At 39.5% G+C, this 20,010-nt stretch overlaps 1 protein-coding gene across 3 annotated transcripts in view; it reads right to left on the bottom strand.

Moving 5' to 3' along the window:
• Nucleotides 1-20,010, bottom strand: part of LOC124858304 (vasoactive intestinal polypeptide receptor 2-like) — a 40,124-nt gene that overhangs the window by 2,873 nt on the left and 17,241 nt on the right. For all 3 annotated transcript variants that reach the window (XM_047350296.1, XM_047350295.1, XM_047350294.1), the window contains 7 exons: nt 10,011-10,108; nt 8,340-8,478; nt 6,652-6,802; nt 3,648-3,708; nt 2,896-2,965; nt 1,788-1,879; nt 782-920 (listed from right to left, as the gene is read on the bottom strand). In XM_047350296.1, coding sequence (XP_047206252.1) covers nt 782-920; nt 1,788-1,879; nt 2,896-2,965; nt 3,648-3,708; nt 6,652-6,802; nt 8,340-8,478; nt 10,011-10,108 — 750 coding nt within the window. The remainder of the gene's footprint in view (nt 1-781; nt 921-1,787; nt 1,880-2,895; nt 2,966-3,647; nt 3,709-6,651; nt 6,803-8,339; nt 8,479-10,010; nt 10,109-20,010) is intronic.

Genomic DNA, 20,010 nt, shown 5'->3' on the forward strand with positions numbered 1-20,010 from the left:
ATTGTTCATGGTTTTTTCTCTTATAATAGCAAAAGATATATAAACTTAAGACTATTTTTTGACGAGACAGTGTAACCTAATAAATAAATTAATGAATATTGTATGTATGACCACAATATTTAATGTTTTTTTTCTTCTTTTTAATTTATAAATGCTGCATTTTTAATGTACTTTTTATTTCTGTTTTATAATTTTTCTATCATTTTTTTTAACATATTTATATATTTCTGCTTTTTTAAATAACATTAAAATGCATTATTATGTTTCTAAAGACTTTCAATCTCTTTAGTTTTTATTTAATTTATTCTGCACTGGATTCCTATTGCATGTTATTTTATTTTCAATAAATTAATTTTGACATTTCTAAAACGATCGGCTTCTCTGCCGAACTGAACAACATGAACACATAAACAAAAATATCAAGACTATAAAAAGCATTTTTGGAATTTCATAACAGGAAGTTGAACACAGCTGGTGTAGATCTTGGCACGAACAAACAAAGAAACTAATTCAATAATTATTTATAAATTCTCAAACCACCAACATTTCAACACACAGTCAACAGTTCAACTAAAGTCATTAATTGTTGTTAAAATAATGTAAAAGGAAACAGCTGGGAGAGATGTGACGTTTCTATTGGAGATTTTATTACTTTAAGTGAAGCTGCATTTAAACTATTTAGATGAGCTGTACATATGAAAAATGTATTAGATTTTTTGAAAGTGGATCAGTATCAGAACCGTAGGAAGTGGATTGCTGCTGAATCCTTTAGACATCCCACCTGGAAGGACCCGAGACCGAGGTCAAAGAAGATCTTGATCTGCTTCAGGGTTTTATCTGCCGGCTCCATCAGGTAGAAGAACACGACGTAGTTCACCCCGAACAGAGGGATCAGTAGGAGGGTGGACTTCGCCAGCCGCCTGCACATCAGATGAAAGTTACACACACTTCTGAATGGATGCTCACTACCTGGGAAAGTCAGTTTGTTCACACGGATTTTTGGAAAGAAAAATAGAAATAACCTTTATTGTCCCTCAGTGGGGACATTCACGTATCTCAGCAGCAAAGTAAAAGGCATAAACGTAAAATATTCAAAAACAAAACAATAAGAATATAAGGCTGTACAGTAAGGGAAAAATTACAACATAAGAAAAACAATACGGCGCAGTTATTAAAAATAATATCATATTCAGATTAAAAGCAATGTGCACCTTAGTGGGGTGGTTAGAAAATACACAAAATATGCATGTATAATGTGCATAACAGACTATTTACAAGAAATGGGAATGAGTTGTTGGGAGCAGCGATGCTAAAGTCTAACAGCTGCTGGGAGGAAGGACCTGAGATAACGCTCCTTTGTGCACCTAGGATGCAGCAGTCTGTCACTGAAGGAGCTCTCCAGATCTCCTCCAGCTTCATGCATGGGTTGGAAACATTGTCCAACAGTGATGTTATTTTTGCTAGTGACCTTCTGTCTCACACCACCTGCACTGTGTCCAGGGATCATCCTAGGACATAGGTGGCCTCCCTGATGAGCTCATCTAACCACTAAAATGTTCTTAAAGTTGGGATTGTTTTGATTTAACTTGGTGAGCTGTAATATTCACAGTCACATCTGTCAGAAAGCAGGTGAAAAACCGTACAAGCAGATTATAATGTGATAATGGTCGTCTCTGTGTGCTGAGAAAACAGCATATGTAGGCCACAGCTGGCGCCACAATCACAGGATAATTCATAACACTCAAATCAAGCCCAGCTTAGGGATAAAATATGATTTTTCACAGCACCTGTACTGTGATTGGTCGTTTCCTCCGACATCCGAGGAGCGCAGTTTCTGCACCAGGATCCGAATGATGCTGATGAACAGGAGGAAATTTATCTTCAGGAGAAACACAGGAGTCAGACAGATGGTGGCAACTTCTATCGCAAGAAAATTAGCACAAAATTACTTTTCTAGTGTAAAAACAATCTGCGAATTAATTGTTGCAGAGTTTAGGGTGATCACAAGCGAGTGTTGAAGGCCGAGTAAAAGCATCTTTTACATTAATGTGCATTTAAATGGTGCATTTAAAGTCTGACAGTCTATGGGGAGGCATCTTCTTTTCATTAATACTTTACTGTATTAATCAGAGTATGTAAGAAGTGACTTCCTGTTCCCTGGGGTATAAATATGGCAGTTCTATTCCTCTTAGCCATTCTCCAAAATGGGAAAGACCAGAAAAACATGCCATTTCAGTGAGACAGATGTGTGTCGATCCTCACGCACCAGGAAATGCCTTCAAGAAAACAGCTTCTCCCCTAAACGTGTCCAAATCTACAGTTAGGATAGTAAATAAAAAGTTTTCAACAACTTCAACCAATAAACAAAGCTGGAAGGAGATCCAAGTCTATGTTGCGACTACAGCAAGGAGGACGGGACAGGAGATGAAAAATATCTCCCAAAGCTCACTGTTGGAGAACTGCAGCGATCAATTGCATCTTTGGGTCACCAGGTCTCTGCAACTACTGTAGCTTTGGTCAGATGAGATGCAGGTTGGGATTTGCTGCACCAAACACTCCAGGTGGGTCTGCTGTGTGGAAAAGCACCTCACGCCCATTGTTAAGCACGGTAGAGGATCTATGATGCTTTGGGCCTGTATCCTCTTAGGTCCTGGGAACCTCGTCGGAGTGCATGACATCATGAACAACATTTTAAATAATTATAATGACCTCTGCCAGAATACTGAAAACGGGTCTTCGTCGAGTTGTTCAGACGGTTAATGATCCAAAACTTAGCAGAACTAAATGTGAAACGATACATCTGAGCAAAAAGGAGCATAAAACATAAGCCTCACACATAAAGATAAGCAATGTTTAAGCTTCAAATAAAAATAATAAAATTAGGATTGAACTCACAGTGATAGATGCCATGATGGGCCAGTTGATCAGCCTGTCAGGAACAGGGTTGTCATTGATCTCCCAGCAGCTGAATTAAACACAGATCAGGTTCATTTATTCAGAGCAAATTCAAACGTTACCTTCCAACCTGGAATATTCTTCAAACTCATCTCATATGTCCCAAACCTGCTAAAGTGATGATGGGGAAAGAAAGGTGGACTGATCCGAAGATTCATGGCAGCGCTTTCCAACAGTGATGATGTAGGAAGCTCCTAATTGTGTAATTAATCACCTCCAATGACGACAAGCAGGATTTAAACATCAGTGGTACGAAGAAAAATAACCTAAAGTCTAAATCTAGCTGCTTGTTGCATTCAACCAGCCCCAGATGCAACACAAGTCTGGAATCCGTCCAACGACACGGGTTTTCCCAACATTCACCCCTCTATGGTGCATTCAGGTACAACTGGTAACCAATTCTCCAGTCAGTTCTATATTGGATACTTTTTTAAATTCTAGTACATGCTTGTAAAATCTAATTAATATTAGAGCATTTTAACTTTCTTTGTTCAATGTTTTAGAAAAGAAAACAAAAAAACCCAAGAAAAAACACATTTTTATTTCTACAATTTTAACCCTCCTAAAATGTACCAAACAGGGACTTTATGTACCGAACTGTCGTTTTTTTTGTACCTTTACACCCCTAGGAGTATGATTATGTTTGGGAGCTACTGATAATGCAGTATGCGAGTACTTGCAGTAAAACTCACCTCGTGTCCTCCAGGTTGACCCTACTTATGATCCACGCCATCGTGAAAACAAACGGGACTCCTGTAAGGAGAGAGAAGGTCTGTTCAGATGCAGAACATCTCAACTAGGTGGTGCATAAGAAACACGGCGTCTGCACAGGGCTTAAACAGCTGGGCCTTGGTGATGACGCATTAGGTGTTGGTGAAAGCCTTGGTAGATGGTGGAAGAAGGTGGAGCAGCTGAGACAGAACGGAACAAAATGAACTCAGAGGCTTGGAAAGTTCTCACGGGAGGACCTTTTACTGACACCACGAGTCCACATTAAAGAATGAAGCCCTGTCTGCTGGGACAGTTGCCCCGGCAACAGCAAAATGAAGCCCGGTGAAAAATATGGACTGGGGTTCTGGTCAACAGCAACTACAGAAGGTACTGATCCAAATCACTATCAGACTTATGGATATTTCATCAGAGCATTTTCACTGAATAACATGATGTTCTCACAGCAGAAGGTTTCCTGTGTCACAGCTGGCACTCGAGGACATATACAAGAAACGAAAGTTCAGGATTCAAGGAATGTAAACTTTTTGACAAAGTTGTGAAATAAAAATTTCAAAGTTTCTGTGAAGAAATAAAAAAAAAAACAGAAATGTTATAGTTGTGAAATACGTTGAAGTAATTCCAGGTGTAAACTTGAACCTTGGCGTCATTGGTTTGGATCCTTTGAGCTGCTGGTTGAGGTTAAAGTTCATCAAGCATCTTCAGCATCTCATCACTGCAAACCAGCAGTTCCTCATATTTCTGGAAGAAAAAGTCAAGCATGGCAAACAGACTCCTCAGGGCCAATCAAGACAACTTGGCAGCACTTTGGTAGTTTGAGTTGATTCCTTCCAATAAATTGAATTTATTCAGAAAAAATACTTTTATTTTCAAACCAAGTTCTTGAGAAGAACTTACAGTTGTGTTCAACATGACAGCAGTGTCTTTAAAAGGGTGAGAAGTCCAAAAACCGTGATGGGAGCATCTAAATCAGTACCTACAGATACATTGGGAAGAATCAAATAATGAAAGGGAATTGATTAAATGTCTTCTTACGCTACAGAAAGTGAAGAAAAGCTATTTAAAAAACAGCAGAGTCTGCATTTTCTTTACAAACTCAAACTACTGTATGAACTGGCAATACTTGAAGCATTTTCAGAAAGCAAAACTCATATATTATATTGGATAATCACACATAGAGTGAAATATTTAAGCATTAATATCTTGTAATTTTGATCATTCTGGCTTACAGATAGAAAAAAGCCAAAATTCAGTGTTTCAGAAAAGAATATTATGTAAAAGTAAAAAATTGGAAAGTCATCATGTCACACCCTAATCAGTTAATTAACACCAAACACCTGCAAATGTTTCCTGAGCCTCTAAATGGTCTCAGTCTGGGTCAGCAGGAGACACAACCATGGGGAAGACTGCTGATTGTACAGATGTCCAGAAGACGGTTACTGACGCCTAAAGAAGCTGGTTGATCAGAGAGTACTACATCTAAGCATATTCATGGGAAATTGAGTGGAAGGAAAACGTGTGGTAGGAAAAGTTGTACCAGCAACAGGGATAACAACAGCCTTGAGAGGATTTAGTCATTTTCTATACAGCTTCTTCCTAGTGGGTCGCGGGGAAGCTGAAGTACCTTGAGAGAACCCACGCATGCACAAGGAGAACATGCAAACTCCATGCAGAAAGACCCCCAGCCGGCAATTGAACCCAGGACCTTCTCGCTGCAAGGCAACAGTGTTACGAACTGCGGCACTGTGCAGCCCGCCTTGAGTAGATCGTCAAAAGAAATCCATTCAAGAATTTGGCAGAGCTTCACAAGGAGTGAGGCTGAAGTCAGTGATGATTTGAGGTGCCATGTGAACTCCTGGTGTTGGTCCACTGGGTTGTCTGAAGGCTGCTATCAAATCAACCTGGGCTTCCTGAACACATCAGCAGAACCAAGACTGACCTCCTCCGTGCCCACACGCATTGATGCAGTAATTCATGCAAAAGGAGCCCCAACCAAGTACTGAGTGCATAGAAATGAACATACTTTTCAGGAGCCTGACATTTCTGTTTAAAATACCTTTTTTATCTGATGTTATATTCTGATTTTCTGAGACAATGTATTTTGGTTTTCCATGATCTGTAAGCAATTATCAAAATTACAAGAAATAAAGGCTTGAAATATTTCACTCCATGTGGAAGGAATCTCCATAATAGATGAGTTTCACATTCTGAAATGAAGGACAACAAATATTGAACTTTTTCCCCATATTATAATTTTCTAAGAAGTACCTGAATTTACTGCTTCACCTGTCCCAGCAAAAGATAATTGGACCATTCCACAGTTCCTCTGCAGGTCTTGGCATTACCTCAGAAACATCATGGTCGATGTCAGCCCCACAGGTTTTCTATCAGATCAAACTCTGTGGACTCGGCTGGCCACCCAGTAATGGTAACCCTGCTGGTCTGAAACCAAGAAATTGATCCTTACTGGTGTGTTTGGAGTTGTTGTCTCACTGAAACTCCCATTTCAAGAATATTTTCTTTTCGGCACAAGCCAACATGACCTCTTCAAGTAATTTAACAGACTCCAACTGTTTGATGATTCAAATAGGCCCAACATCCCCCTAGCATGATACTTGAGCCACCATGCTTCTCAGTGTGTAGCTCTGTCTTGGGGTATCAACTAATAAACTGTCTGCGGTTCCTCGACCCAAAAAGAACCATCTTGTTTTTATCAGTCCATAAAATGTTGAACCACTTCTCTTTGCTTTTTTCAAGAATTAAACTTGACGAGAGCTTCTTGGCGATGGCTTGGCTTCACTGAGGCATCTGGTAATTATTACAGCACTCAGAGGTAACTGTAGACCTTCTCTGATCACCCTGGAGTAAAGAAGTTCAAATAAATAAAAAAAAACGACATGAATCCATGAAAGCTCACTGGGCTGATCACACTGAACTAGAGAGCATTTCAATCTTTGAACAGCTTACCCCAGCCGATGACCATGTAGATGGAGAGGCGGATGGAGTAGGTATGGATGACGAGCAGCAGCATGTGCAGGTAGAGGCCCTCCACCAACAGCCAGAAAAAGTTTGCCATGATGAAATAGTTGAAGAATACCAGGCTGGCTTTACAACCCACCTAAAACAAAAATACTGTGATATTATGACACTGATTGGAAAGTAAAAACCTGAATTAAATGTAATCAGTCGGCAAAAACCTTTCATGTCCGTTTTTGTTTTAAATTTCCTGTAAAAATCTGATCGATAGATGACCCTTCAGGTCTGTTTGTGACTCTGACCAAACAATATGACATTTAGATGAAAAACTATTGTTTTTCCTCCCTGAAAAGATATTTATGGAAATAAAAGGCTTCAACTGCGATGATTTATTGTTATGAAGAAAATTAAGGTAATTAAACATAATTCAAGGTTTTCAAACACTGCTGCACAAGCTTTATAGTATTACACATTTTTATGACATCAGATATCATCTATTAATATTGTCATTTGTTTGGAATGTAAATAAAATACATAAATAAGTAAAACATGGGTAAATATGGATGAGATTCAGAGAAACGGAGAGAAATACTGAGCAGCATGAGAACTTTCAGCTCTGTCTCAAACCTTTAGGTCATTCAGACAGAGCTGAATGACCTTAAAGCACATTAGACACATTGTTGTGCAGAGACGGGACAGGTCACTGGATTTCCGCCTTGGACAGTTTTATCAGAAGTTCTGACGCTTCTGAAAAGAACAGGTTCAGATAGAATAACTGGGCCCTGAGCCTCGGAGCCTCTGTAACCAACCAAACGCAGCTGGTTTTGGTTGTTTGAAAGGAAATAATAGGAGCGTGTGTTTTTTTTTTTGCATGTGTTGCCCTTAAGCTCTCCAAGTTTAACAAAACAAGCATTTACTCTTTGTCTCAGTTCTGAGTCCTGACCCAACCTTGGTTTAGTTTTGTATTCTGCTTCCAAACAGCCGGACCTTCCTTTAATCTGTGCTGTGGATCACTTGTCCTCAGGGCTTCTGAAGGTCTTTCAAAGTATTTTGTGGAACTTCAGCTGCTTGACCATTTTCAGGAGCATTTTTTAGCCATTTATATCTGACCTGTGAATCATTCAGGCATAGAGAAAGCTCCTAACCTCAAGGCCTAAAGACGTGTTGGGTCAACATAGAAAAGAAGAAGTAAGCAAACAACTAATTTTAAATGGCATCTTTATACAGACACAATTTATTTAGCAGAAACTGAAAAAAACATCTCAGTGATAGCACAGTCTGAGAGACAGAAAATAGGACTTTATCTAACAATTATTCTGAAAGGGTCAGTATCCCCAGTAAGGGGTGCCTTGTGTTCTGCAACAGATAAATGTCCTTTTCACAATTAAAAAATTAAAAATCCTGAAAGAAGCATCTGGGCTTTTAGTCGATCCATTTAAAAGCAATAAATGGACAGAAACTCAGTGCAAAAGCAGCCGAAGTCCGAAGATCAGCTTAAAAAAACCTTCCGAAACTTGAAGATCTGTTTTAAAGACACTGAAAGGAGGTAAAATCTAAAGAACTGAGAACTGAATCAAGACCTTTGCAGAGTCAATAGAAGATCACTGTGACAGTTTCTTATGAACATCCTCAGTGGAAGGTAAGGTGAACCCCTGAGTGTTTTCTGTGTGTAAAGTCACCAGAGAGAGCTGCGTGCTGCAGTCGGTGGTTTGGTCCTCTGAGAAGAGGAGCACATCCTTGGTCAGCACGGCCATGGCTCGCAGCATGAAAGACACAAACAAGTTCAGATGGATGTAGTTCCTCATGCAGTGGAGCCTCCTGCACACACACACACACACACACACACACCAGGAAGACTGTTTACAGAGAGATTCGGGGGTGAACCTAGTGAAGGACGTCTTGTCCAAACATGCTGATAGCAGCCGAGTGAGCAGCTGGAGCCAATCCAAACCAAGTCCAACACGTTTAAACAAGCTGTTATCAACCCGGGTCCGCCGAGTGGCCAACAAAGTGTATGTGAGTGAGTTTAACGAGCTTCTGCTGGTAATAGGTCCCAGTCATCTTCGCTTTTCAGGGTTATTTTACGGTTAAACCAGTCTGAGAGTAAATGCAGAAACCTCCCACATGTTGGACATGTCAAAATCCATCATAAATGTTTCAACACAGTGAAAAGCCTCTTAAGGAGTTAAATGCAGGTTTGAACTTTAGAACAACGTAAGACAATATGTAAACTCCGCTTTTTTCTGAAATGTCTCAAAGTCCAACAACTTTTTCATGTTTAGACGAATATAAATAAAGTCTCCCATTAACGTGATTCTTTTAAAGCATGAAGATGCTGCATGGGTGGCTTTTTCAGGGTCATTATAGCATCTTCCACATTACGTGAAGATGTGTAAAAAGCCCTAAAATAAATTCTTATTTTGTTTCAGTAGCATAATCTCACAGGGACTTCTAAAAGAATTGCAAACTTAAATTTGTGTTTATTTATTCACTGAGTAACGAATCCCAGAATAAGAAATAAATGTTTTTAACGAAATCACTGGTGTCACACAGTTTCGGTTCCCCTAAACAGTTCTTTGTTTCCCCAGGTATATATGTGAGGGAAAACAGAGGACAATTACTCTTAGCCCCTCTTCAAACTGGGAAAGACAAAATAACATCAAACCTATGTTAGAAGCCATCAAAATGCTACATCTACAGTCAGAACAATTCAAACTTTTATTTAAACGTTTATGTGGTTTTATTGAGTATAAATCGCATCTTTCATTATGTACAATAGAATCCAACATGTGTCCATTTATAATTTTGCATTTGTTCAGTCTGAATGAATAACATGCACATCTTTGAAGGCAACATTAATGCTGAATGAACATGCATGTTTTGGTGCAACATCAATCTGTCAAAACCGCATTCATGAGTTCCAGCAGCATCGCAGCATTAGGAACTGACCCGAGTTTGGTCCAGACCTTTCCACCCTGAAAACATTCGTCTTATTATTCAACAAAAAAAATAAGATAAAACTGGTAATGAACTGCTGAGCAGCTGTCGCAGAGACAGAAGAAGAGGTGAAATGTGCTTCTTCTCTGGTTTTTAAACAGGTTGCTGGTCTGAAACCAGAAACTTGCTCATTTCTCAATCTTTCTCAGCTATTTAACATTCGTTTTAGTTACACTGGCTGTTTTTTCTGAATACTAAATGTAAATATTAGCATGCTGCTCACAAAGACATGCTGTAGATGGAGTTAGTTTCCTCTCATATGATGGTGCAAACTGAGTTTATTATGTCGGCAAGTGACGGTGCACAGGAGACCTGATCCTTTGTTGTCTGTGTGACTAATGTGAATGATTTACCTGAACGAACAGATGATGACGGTGCTGGTGAGCAGACTGACGAGCGACAGGCTGTGACCCAGAGTGGACAGAATCTGCACCACTTTGTAGAAGACCAGCTGCACCGCAACACACAAAAATAACTTTATGGACCATTGGATTAGAAACAATAAGGCCATTCATCAAAGCTGGTCATAAAATATGAGGCGCAGCTGGGCCAGCCTCCATAAAACTACATTATGTTTCATAAACACAAGTGAAAATGGATCGTAAGATCCAAACCGTGGCCCCTGCTGTTGTTTATGAAAAAATATCTGACCCTTTAACCAGTCTTTTTGTCAAATACATCACAGCTGAGTGAAAACATGTTTCTGAGAAAAAGACACACATTTAACCAAATATTTGTGTAAGCTAAAAAAGAAAAATGTGGTAACATAAAAAGCCTAAATAATAGAAATGTATTTATCAAGCAGCTTGTTCTTATGTTGAAAAAGTTTTCTATGGGTATAAATATGAAATATGACATGACAGAGAGAAATATTTCTCCTACCCACTCCTCAAAACAGGAAAGACAAGAAAACGTGCAATTCAAGTAAGACAAAACTGTGTTGATTTGAAAAAATAACTACTCCGATAAAATCTGCTGTATCTGTTCTCAGAGGAATAATTAAAAAGTAGAAAACTGGAACAGCGAGAAACAAAACTGGACGAAGAACCAGGATAACCCTGGATGGTAAGTGGGTTCAGTGTTTGAGAACTGCAGCAAGAGGTGGCATCATGGGGTCACCAGGTCTCTCTAACAACCACAAACATAAACGTATGAGACTGAGAATGAGACTGAACTTTTCAGCAACAGTCTGGTGGGTCTGATGTGAAACAAAGACTGAATGTGTGGGAAAGCACCTCTACTCTATAATGCTGTGGGCCTGTTTGTCCTCCAAACACATGCTGAGCCTTGTTAGAGTGTGTGGCATCAGTTACACTTCAAAATACCAGAACGCTTTAAATAAAAGTCTATTGGCCTCTTTCAATAAACTGAAAATAAGTCGTTGTGAAGTCTTTCAGCGGGATAACAATCCAAAACATATAACAAAGTCAGCATAGAAATGGTTTATTAAACACAAAACCAACCTTCTTCCATGGACATATCAGTCTGCAGACCTAAATCCTACAGCAAACCTGCAGGGTGAGTTGAAGAGAAGAAAGCATAGGAGCCATGATTCTGGAGGATCTAGAGAGTTCAAACAGGAATGGGTAAAGATCCCTCCATCCATATGGTCTAACCTCAGGGAATGTTAAAGGAGAGAACATAGTGTTTTTCTGCTGCCAAAAGAGGATTGTCCAAAGTAAGACTCCAAGATATCGGACAATAATATTTGGAATTTCCTTTCCACATCTGTTTTATTAGAATGTGATTTAAGATAGCTGAAAGCCATACAGTTACTAATCTCAGCTAAGCATTGGTGCACAGTAGTAAGATTTGGTAGATCATCTGGCTTCAGGGAAATGTAAATCTGTGTATCATCAGCATAACACTGACAAGGATCACAGCTTCATATTTGTAGGAGGTGGCCCAGGGGAAGTTTGTACAGACAAAAAGACAGCTCCAAGTACTGACCTCAGAGGCACACCACAGGTGTAGTCCCCCTTCTTCATGTTCAACCTTTAAACTATTAAATCAATATCACAACAGAGATCCCAGTCCATTTTTCTTAGCAGTATTAGAAGCTACTAACAGATCCAACAGAGAGAAGTAGAATCTTGTGCAAGTATAAGCTGAGAATACCATTTGTAAGCATATGGAGGGCTGTTTTTACGGTTCTTTGATGGGTACCTGATTGAAATGTAAACCTGTTCCTGAATAAGATGCATTTAAACCATGAGCATATAAAAAAAAAAGACAAGAGTATCAAAGTTAACCTTCCAAAAAACTGTATGCTCTTCAAGAGTGAAGTGAATTCTCGTGTCTCCTTAAGCAGAAACATTTAGTGCCTCCTCTTTCTCTCTCCAAAGTAAGGAGGTTCTTTCACAATAAGAGCGGGGTCAGGATCAGAACGAGGGTCTGGTCCATCTCAAAGTGGCTCTAACTCTGCTCCAGCAGCTGCCCACTGAGTGTGTGTTCATGCTTCTACGTCTGGCGTTCATCGCTCTCTCGTCATCTGTAAACAACATTCCCCACGGCTGACACACCATCACACAATTAACTGGACACACACACACACCAGGAATGCACACACTCAATACATATAGCAAACAGTCATACCAAAAGTGCTTATAAAAATAGGGCCATGTACATATTTGCTTTTCCAGAAGAGCCCCTCACTGATGCCTGAAACATAACTACTACTTTCATTCCCTCAACGCTGCCTCCGAACAGAGGGAAAAAGACGTGACGACTGGATGAAGCATCTCATTTGTTAAAACTGTGCAAGTTCCCATCGTTTAAAGTTCCCATGAAGATGGATTTCCAGCAGGAGGTCCAGACAAAGCTGCGGTGCGTGTCAAATATTTACAACACAGCTGCTGCACTTAAGTAGAGACATTCATAGTTTTCTTTAAATATTTCCATATTTGGATCCCCACTGGTCTTCTCTGCCTTTTGTCTCTGTATTTATTCACTCATTTAGACCACTCAAATATTCTCCAATGAAAATCTTATTTTTTTTATAATCTGCATCATCTTGGTGCTTTGGCCTGTTTAACTACTATTTATTTGCTCATGTTTTGCTTCCCTTCATAATTTCTTGTTTATTTTAACCTCTTTTTCAGTCAATGTTGTTTTTTTTTTTTATTCTGAACAAGTTGATTTGAGTTTTATGTTGTACTTTAAACAACTCATATTAGATGAATTGCTTTAATGGTGACACTGTGGTGTGTGTCTGCCCTGGTAAAACCACTGAGATTCAAATATATTCTTCTAAAAGAACATAAAACGCTCCCCTAAAGCAATCTCCTCATCTTATTTCAGACGTTTCATTCATGCCGGTAAAATTTGTAATTTGCTTTAATGTTAGATCCTCAAAAACATTTTATTATCATAGGTAACAAGATTTAACACGAAATGCAGTTTTAAATTGATTATCCCATTTATTAAGAGAAAGGAAGCCAATGAAACCTGGCTCTTTGTAAAAACAAACGCCACCTTCTTAAGTCATGGATTAAATGAAATTGACTTCAATTTTAAGTTTAATTTCATCCACACCCAGGCCTGATTACGGTCTGACCTGCAGAATAAAAGAAAAATAATTAAGTAGAACCTTTCTGGCAACATGAAGTAGGCTAAAATTTCTCAAGGAGCAACACATCAGGCCCTAATCCAAAAACAAATTCAAAGTAAGATAAGAAACAAAGTCACTGGCATCTATCAGGCTGGAAAGAACTACACTGTCATTTCTACAGTGTTGGGGTTCCAGGAAGTATGCCTTTCAGAACCAGTACAGGCCTACCTGTGCAAACCTAAAACTTTTGCTCCATGAGAGACTGTTTTTCAGTAGCATGATTTCATATAAAGACATTTTTCCACAAACCATGGTAGTTTTCTGGGTCTGTTATTTACACCCTTCTGTTTCCACTGCGTAGACCAGGGTAATAAAACTGATTACCTGGGTAGGAATTCACCGCAGGTGTCTGCAGTAGGCATGCACACCCACCATCACAGCACTATATTACAGGGCACTTTAGAAAGACAAATGAAGATAGCATGCATGTTTCTGGACTTTAAGAGGAAGCTGGAATATATAAATAGAACCAGCATATACATCTGGAGAGCATGACAGTCATGCAGAAAGGCCCTGGGTGTATTCAAACCCAAGACCCTTGCTGAAAGGCAATATTGCTAACAACTGTGGTTACAGTGCATAAATCCTCCAGTCAAAGCAATATTTAAGGGCTTAAACGGTTTATGTTAGAATGTTTTACTGTTTATGTTCCAAGTCACAAAAAAGACAGCCAGAACTACCCAGGAATGCTGCTTTAGACACATCCAGCTTGATTTAGTTAACATCTGACAATATAAAGTGTTCTGAGTTTGCAGGGATTTTAAATCTGTTTTAAAGTGTACCCGCTGTAAAGAAAACCAAAAGGTGTGACTGTAGAACAGTGTCTCTATAAAATACACCAAAAACCAGTCATAGCTGCACCAGTTTGGGGTGACTTTACGTAACAGAATTGTGTGTTACATATTAATTGCAGAGAATCACAACTTTTTACCTTTTTTTCCACTCTCCTAAACACAGAATGGCTAACCAAGGCATCCGAATCTAAAACCTTTTAACCGCTACAGATTTGCAGTGTAAATATTAACACTGTACAACTGGAGCCTGAACAAAAGCACAGGCGTAGAGGTCTGTGATCGCGGTCCACCTCCTTGTCTGTCCAAACCAGCTGACGGAGGTTCAATCGTCTTTCTGTCAGTGGATTAGTTTACATTAACAACACCAGAGCCCAAATGCACACAACAAACAGCCCAGATGTGATTTCGGGTTCACGGCAGCATAGTCAACGCATGTGTTAACTTGCCTGAATGGTTTGGACAGTACAAATCCCTAAAGGTTCTACAATCAGTGTTCATGTATAAATCCTGCAGTGTTTTTCCATTAAGGCCTGAAGCATCACTAACAGCTTTATTAAACTACTTCCCCCAGCACTCTCTGTGTGTACATTGTAAATATTCCCACCCATACAGACAGAAAACCCCTGCATCAGTGTCTCATCCCTGTTTGACTCAGACCTGCTGGCTGGGAGACAATAATGACCCATTGGTTCTGGTGAGCTGCGGTCACACTGGCTTTTATGAGAAAATACTCCGTCATCTACAAAATTCGGCTCAGCCAGCTCTTCGTTTTCCTCTCAGACACCCCAGATGGTAAAAGCGAAGCTGACCTTTAGTTTCAGTAGCCTCCTGCCAAGGTGGAGAGCTAACTCTTAAGAAACACCTGCATCTTCTGCTCCTGCATGTTTATATCACGTAAACCACTGCAGTCTCAGTGAATCATTTACTGAATATATCAGTCTACCATGTTGACTGTCTTGCACTGATTTCTGATGTATTTTATGTTTTTCTCATTAATATATGACTATATTTCCCCGAACTTAAGGTATTTTCTCTAAATTTACAAAAATCATATCTTGTTACCTTGGCTTTCCTTATATAAGGGCTTAAGGGTCAGGATGTGTAGCTGATGTTTAAAAAACTGCAGAATAAAGATTAGAAGAAGCTTTGCCTCATGCAGATGGTTAATAACAACTGACAGGGTTATGTTGGTTTCATGAGACAGGGTGTTGAAAGATGTGCTGGAACGAGTCTGATCCCCAGTGACTCCAGCTCAAACTGACAGGAATTAACGGATCTGCTGACTTGGTGCCTGATACCACAGGGCACCTTCCAAGGTCCTGTGGAGTCCAGGCATCACATGAATAACCGAAAACATACTCTGCAGGGGTGGTCATCATGTTACAGATCATTTCTCCATGCCTCAGCATGTCAGAATATCCTGAAAGCATCACAGCGTTCAGAAGCTTCCATTCATGCTTTCATTTTCCTTCATGAATAATTTTATGTTTAACAGAACGGTGTGCTGCTAATCAATCAGCCTGGATGTTTGGTTTTCTAAAAAATACAACATGAACTAATACATACACTGACCAAAACGCTGAACTAAAACAATGATTAAAATAAATGAATAACATATTTGAATTTAAAACAAATACAATTATTAAAATACAAGTGAAGGTAGCGATAAAAAAGCACAACGTAGACATGAAGAAAATCTAAATAATATGAACAATTTAAACCACTCTATATCAAAAGCCAAGGAGAAAGGTGGGTCTTAAGAGCAGATTTAATAATGGCTGAAAAGGCTTTCCTAATTCAAATCATAAGACCCAAGAGCATGTAGAACCACGTTTAACAGCAACAACCGTCTGGTCTTCTGTCTGATTTTATTAGTCTCTCACATCAATGTGGAGGAATTTTGCTGCTTCGGTTCTTTGAGGTTTGCAGACATTTTTTTTCTGAATAGCTCTCCTAATGCCTTCAGGTGAGGTCTGGACTTTGACTGGGCCACTGCACTTCAGCATCATATTCAGCACTTGTTAAATAGAATGTAATTATGAGTACTTCAGTCCTATAAGATAGAAACAGTTTATTAACATTTAGCAATGAAATGCACTGATCCCGAAGGCTCTGGTAGTTGTTGAAGGTGTTATTCAAATAAACAGAGCAGAACGTAACACATGAAAAGCTTTATTTTCCAATCACAAACAGCTTGACCAGCTATTTTAAATGTACAATACTTGTAGATTGATATGTCAAAAGTGGTATCTACAACCGCATATTTAGTAACTTTGTGGTATTGCTCCTAATAAACAGTTGCATGGTAGGTCAAGCACAACAAAACATCAGTTGAATGCAATAAAATGATTTCTGGTTCATGCACATTGTGAAGGTCCAGCAAACACTGGCTGTGTTGTACTTGTCCTTTGTGTGACACCGGCCCTTTAGCCTTTCTTATCTATTGTAATAAGAAGGAAGAGTACATAATGCTATTATCAATACAGAAACAGAAATATTCTGCAGATATTAAAGCACAATATCAATAAATGGATTAAAAATGTACCTTTTCAAGTTTCATTTATTACCTTTCAATCTGTTGTAGATATTTCTGCTGTGTTTGGGATCTTCGTCCTGTTGATGGTTCAGTGTGGACCAAGCTTCAGCTGTCGATCAGATAGAATCACATCTGACTCTGGAATAATTGGTTTACAGAGGAGTTCATGGCTGATTCTATGACAGCAAGATGCCTCTGTCATGTTTAAAGCTGCAGTAAGGAGTTCTGAAAAAACTGTTGACTTGGCCTGAAAAGTTGAACAAGCACATCTTACAGCTCCCTCCCCTGCAGTGCTACAGCCCCTCCACAAAGGAGCCTGCACTGAACACGCAAGCTAGTAATCAGAGCCACTGATGACGGCAGATAAACAGCTATGGCACATTCACTGGTAGGGACGAAACATCAATAATTTGCTTTACATTGACTATGACCTGCCCCTACCATTAGCACAGCTGCAGCACACCGGCAACGTTGAGCTAGAACAATGGTACGCGCTGAGCGGGGGAAGGGAGTGAGCAGCGTGTACCTAATGGTCATGTTTTTGGACTGTGGGAGAAAGCCGGAGTACCCAGAGAGAACCCACCCATGCATGGGGAAAACATGCAAACTCCATGCAAAAAGACCCCGGCTGGGAGTCGAACCCAGGACCTTCTTGCTGCAAGGCAACAGTTCTACCAACTCATCCACCAGGGCAAGCAGGTGAGAATGAGAAACAGTTGAAACCAATGAAAGGAGAGGAAGCTGAGGAAGAAGAGAAAGTTAACAGGAACAGAGAAAGTGGACTACAAATCGAACATAGAATGAACTCAGAACCTGATCTACAAAAACTAAAATGGCACCAACAAGAAAACAACAGAGATAAAACAGAGATAAATAAGGAAACTTGAACTCAAACACCTAACACCTGAGGATCATGACAGGCTCAGGTCCTTCAGCTGAAAAACAAGCCCAAATCATCACTCCACCACTGCTGTGTTCCACATTGTGAGGTGTTTGTGCTGATCTGCTGTGGTTGGTTTGTCTCCAAACATGGAAAGATTAGCTGCTGCCTTTAATGTTTTCCACTTGGGAATAATCTTTCTGTCGGGTAGCTTCAGAACCCTTCCCAGAACAGCAGACAGCCAAAAGTCCTGTTTTCATAGATGTTGCTCGAACTGATGCTGATCAGTTCATTAAGTGTTTTAATCAGCTGAGCAGCAACAGTGTTTTTAGTGTTCAGCAGTCTATGATAAAAGACAATTTTTGTAGAATGTAAAATTTTAGAACCATGTACAGTTCAGCTCATCTTAAAATGTTCTATTATATAAAATCCAAGAACTAAAAGTGACTGAAAGGTACTGAAGCCAGCTCTGTGGGTCGTAACCAGTTTCGCTGGCTAGCACAGACAGACACATACACAGATGTTAAATAGTTTATTTGAGCAGCTGGATTTTTATTTCAATCAACGTTTTCCCATAAAATTTGATCAGCTGATCTGGAGCCTTACATCCCTGGTGGTCTCATATGTTTACCCATTAGACCAGAGGTTCCCAAAGTTTGGGTTGAGATGACTCAACAAGTGCAAAAAAATGATAATGGTGAAGTAAGTGTAAGAAAATATAAAAACAGTAGTTAAAATACATACAGAGAATATATTAGCTGCTGACGCTGTTTTTGTGGTAACGGTACCAGTATTCAATTGACCTAAACAGTGCTTATATACCCAACAGAGGTCACATCGCTACATTGAGCATCATAGGCTGAACTAATTGGAAACCACTGCTCTAAACTATTACAGTTATTATATTAAATACTGTATGTATACCCTATCTCAGATGTTGAAAAGATAGGCAACACAAAAAAAGTTCCACATACCTCATACATAGTTCGTACAGACACAGTAATGATCTTGGCTATCTGTTTAAACCTAGATGTTACTTGTTTGTTTAAAGCTGTAAAACAACAGGCTCCTGGAATGCAGCAAGTAATAACTGGGAAGGTCAGAAGATAAGCTCCATGGCATCGGACAGGAGCCCCCAAGGTTTAAATGCATGGTTACAAACACTCAGACTTCAACTGGAATCAGCTGTAACTGCAGACAACACAGCTGTGTCACTCTGCCTAATAATCCTCCACAGAGTGGGGCGAAGGCAGGGAATTTCAAGACCTTCATCTTCTGAGGAGCCAAAAATGGACCCAGACGATGTCAGATTAAAAAGCAGGCCGCGCCTCGACCGGGAACTGAACCCTACAGCTCTCCTAAAAGAACTGGGAGGCAAAGCCAGAGTTTCGCCACTAGTGCTTACAACACCCAAACCACCTGCTTAATAACCTGTAGATCCAACCCAAGAACCCCAAGGAATGTTGACCCACCAAGACAAGGAACCCACAAGACCTTTGACCTCTGTGACCTGACATTCCAGCAAACCATTTAACTCCTCCAGTGTTACCTCTAAAGTTTACTGTATTTGTTCTGAACAAAGTTTGCACAAGTATGATATGGGTCAAATATATAAAATATATTCAAAACCATATTGGAGCAAGTACTAAAGGATTAAGTCTTAACCACAGAGTCAGGGATGACAGCTCTCTAATACTTGGAGATTCTGAGGATGACACATCTTTTTCTCCATTCCTTTCTTAAAAAATAACCTTAAAGGTCAAAATGTGTCTAAACTGCAGGTTGTTAGGGGAAACTCAGATCAGTTGACCCAGTTTGAATTAAAGAGGTCATGACCACTGAGCAACAGATGCAATGTACTCAAAAATCAGAAATCGATAGCCATCATTCTTCACTCTTAGGGCCTGATTTTCAAAGGTTTAGGTGTACAAAACCACAAACAAAGCTGTTTGCATCTGCAAAGCTAATCTATAAACAAGGTGCTAATGGACTGCGTGTGTAAAATCAGTGAAACAGGGGGTGCAAACTTTTTATTGCATTTGCCTTTATGAATGTACAAAACATTTTATAATGAACTAAATGTGCAAATTTATGGGAGGAGGATATGCAAATGTATTCCCTTACCACCGGCAATGCGATTTATCAAACCTGAAATGGATTGCGGTGCTGTTTTTGTGTCTACATTTAGCACGTTTGAAATGCAGGTACTAACTGGGAGGCAAAGATGTCTGCTGTCACTGTGGCGAGAAGGAGGCATAGATAGAATGACAGATGATGGAGAGAGAGAATCTTCTGTACATGTGCCAACAGATTTGGATTGTCAAAAATAAAAACAATGAAAATAGATGAGAATAGAGGATTCTACGTAGAATTATCTAAACTCTGACTTGGAGCCAATCACAAACAGAAGCCATGATATTTATCATATGATAAAACTCCTTGCAACATGTTTTTTCCTTGCACATCTGGATCATTCCAGCACACCATCGCTATCAGTGAGATCTGCTGAACAAACCTGATCATGGCAAAATAC

The sequence above is a fragment of the Girardinichthys multiradiatus genome, chromosome 21 (assembly GCF_021462225.1).
Source record: "Girardinichthys multiradiatus isolate DD_20200921_A chromosome 21, DD_fGirMul_XY1, whole genome shotgun sequence".
Classification (NCBI taxonomy): domain Eukaryota; kingdom Metazoa; phylum Chordata; class Actinopteri; order Cyprinodontiformes; family Goodeidae; genus Girardinichthys; species Girardinichthys multiradiatus.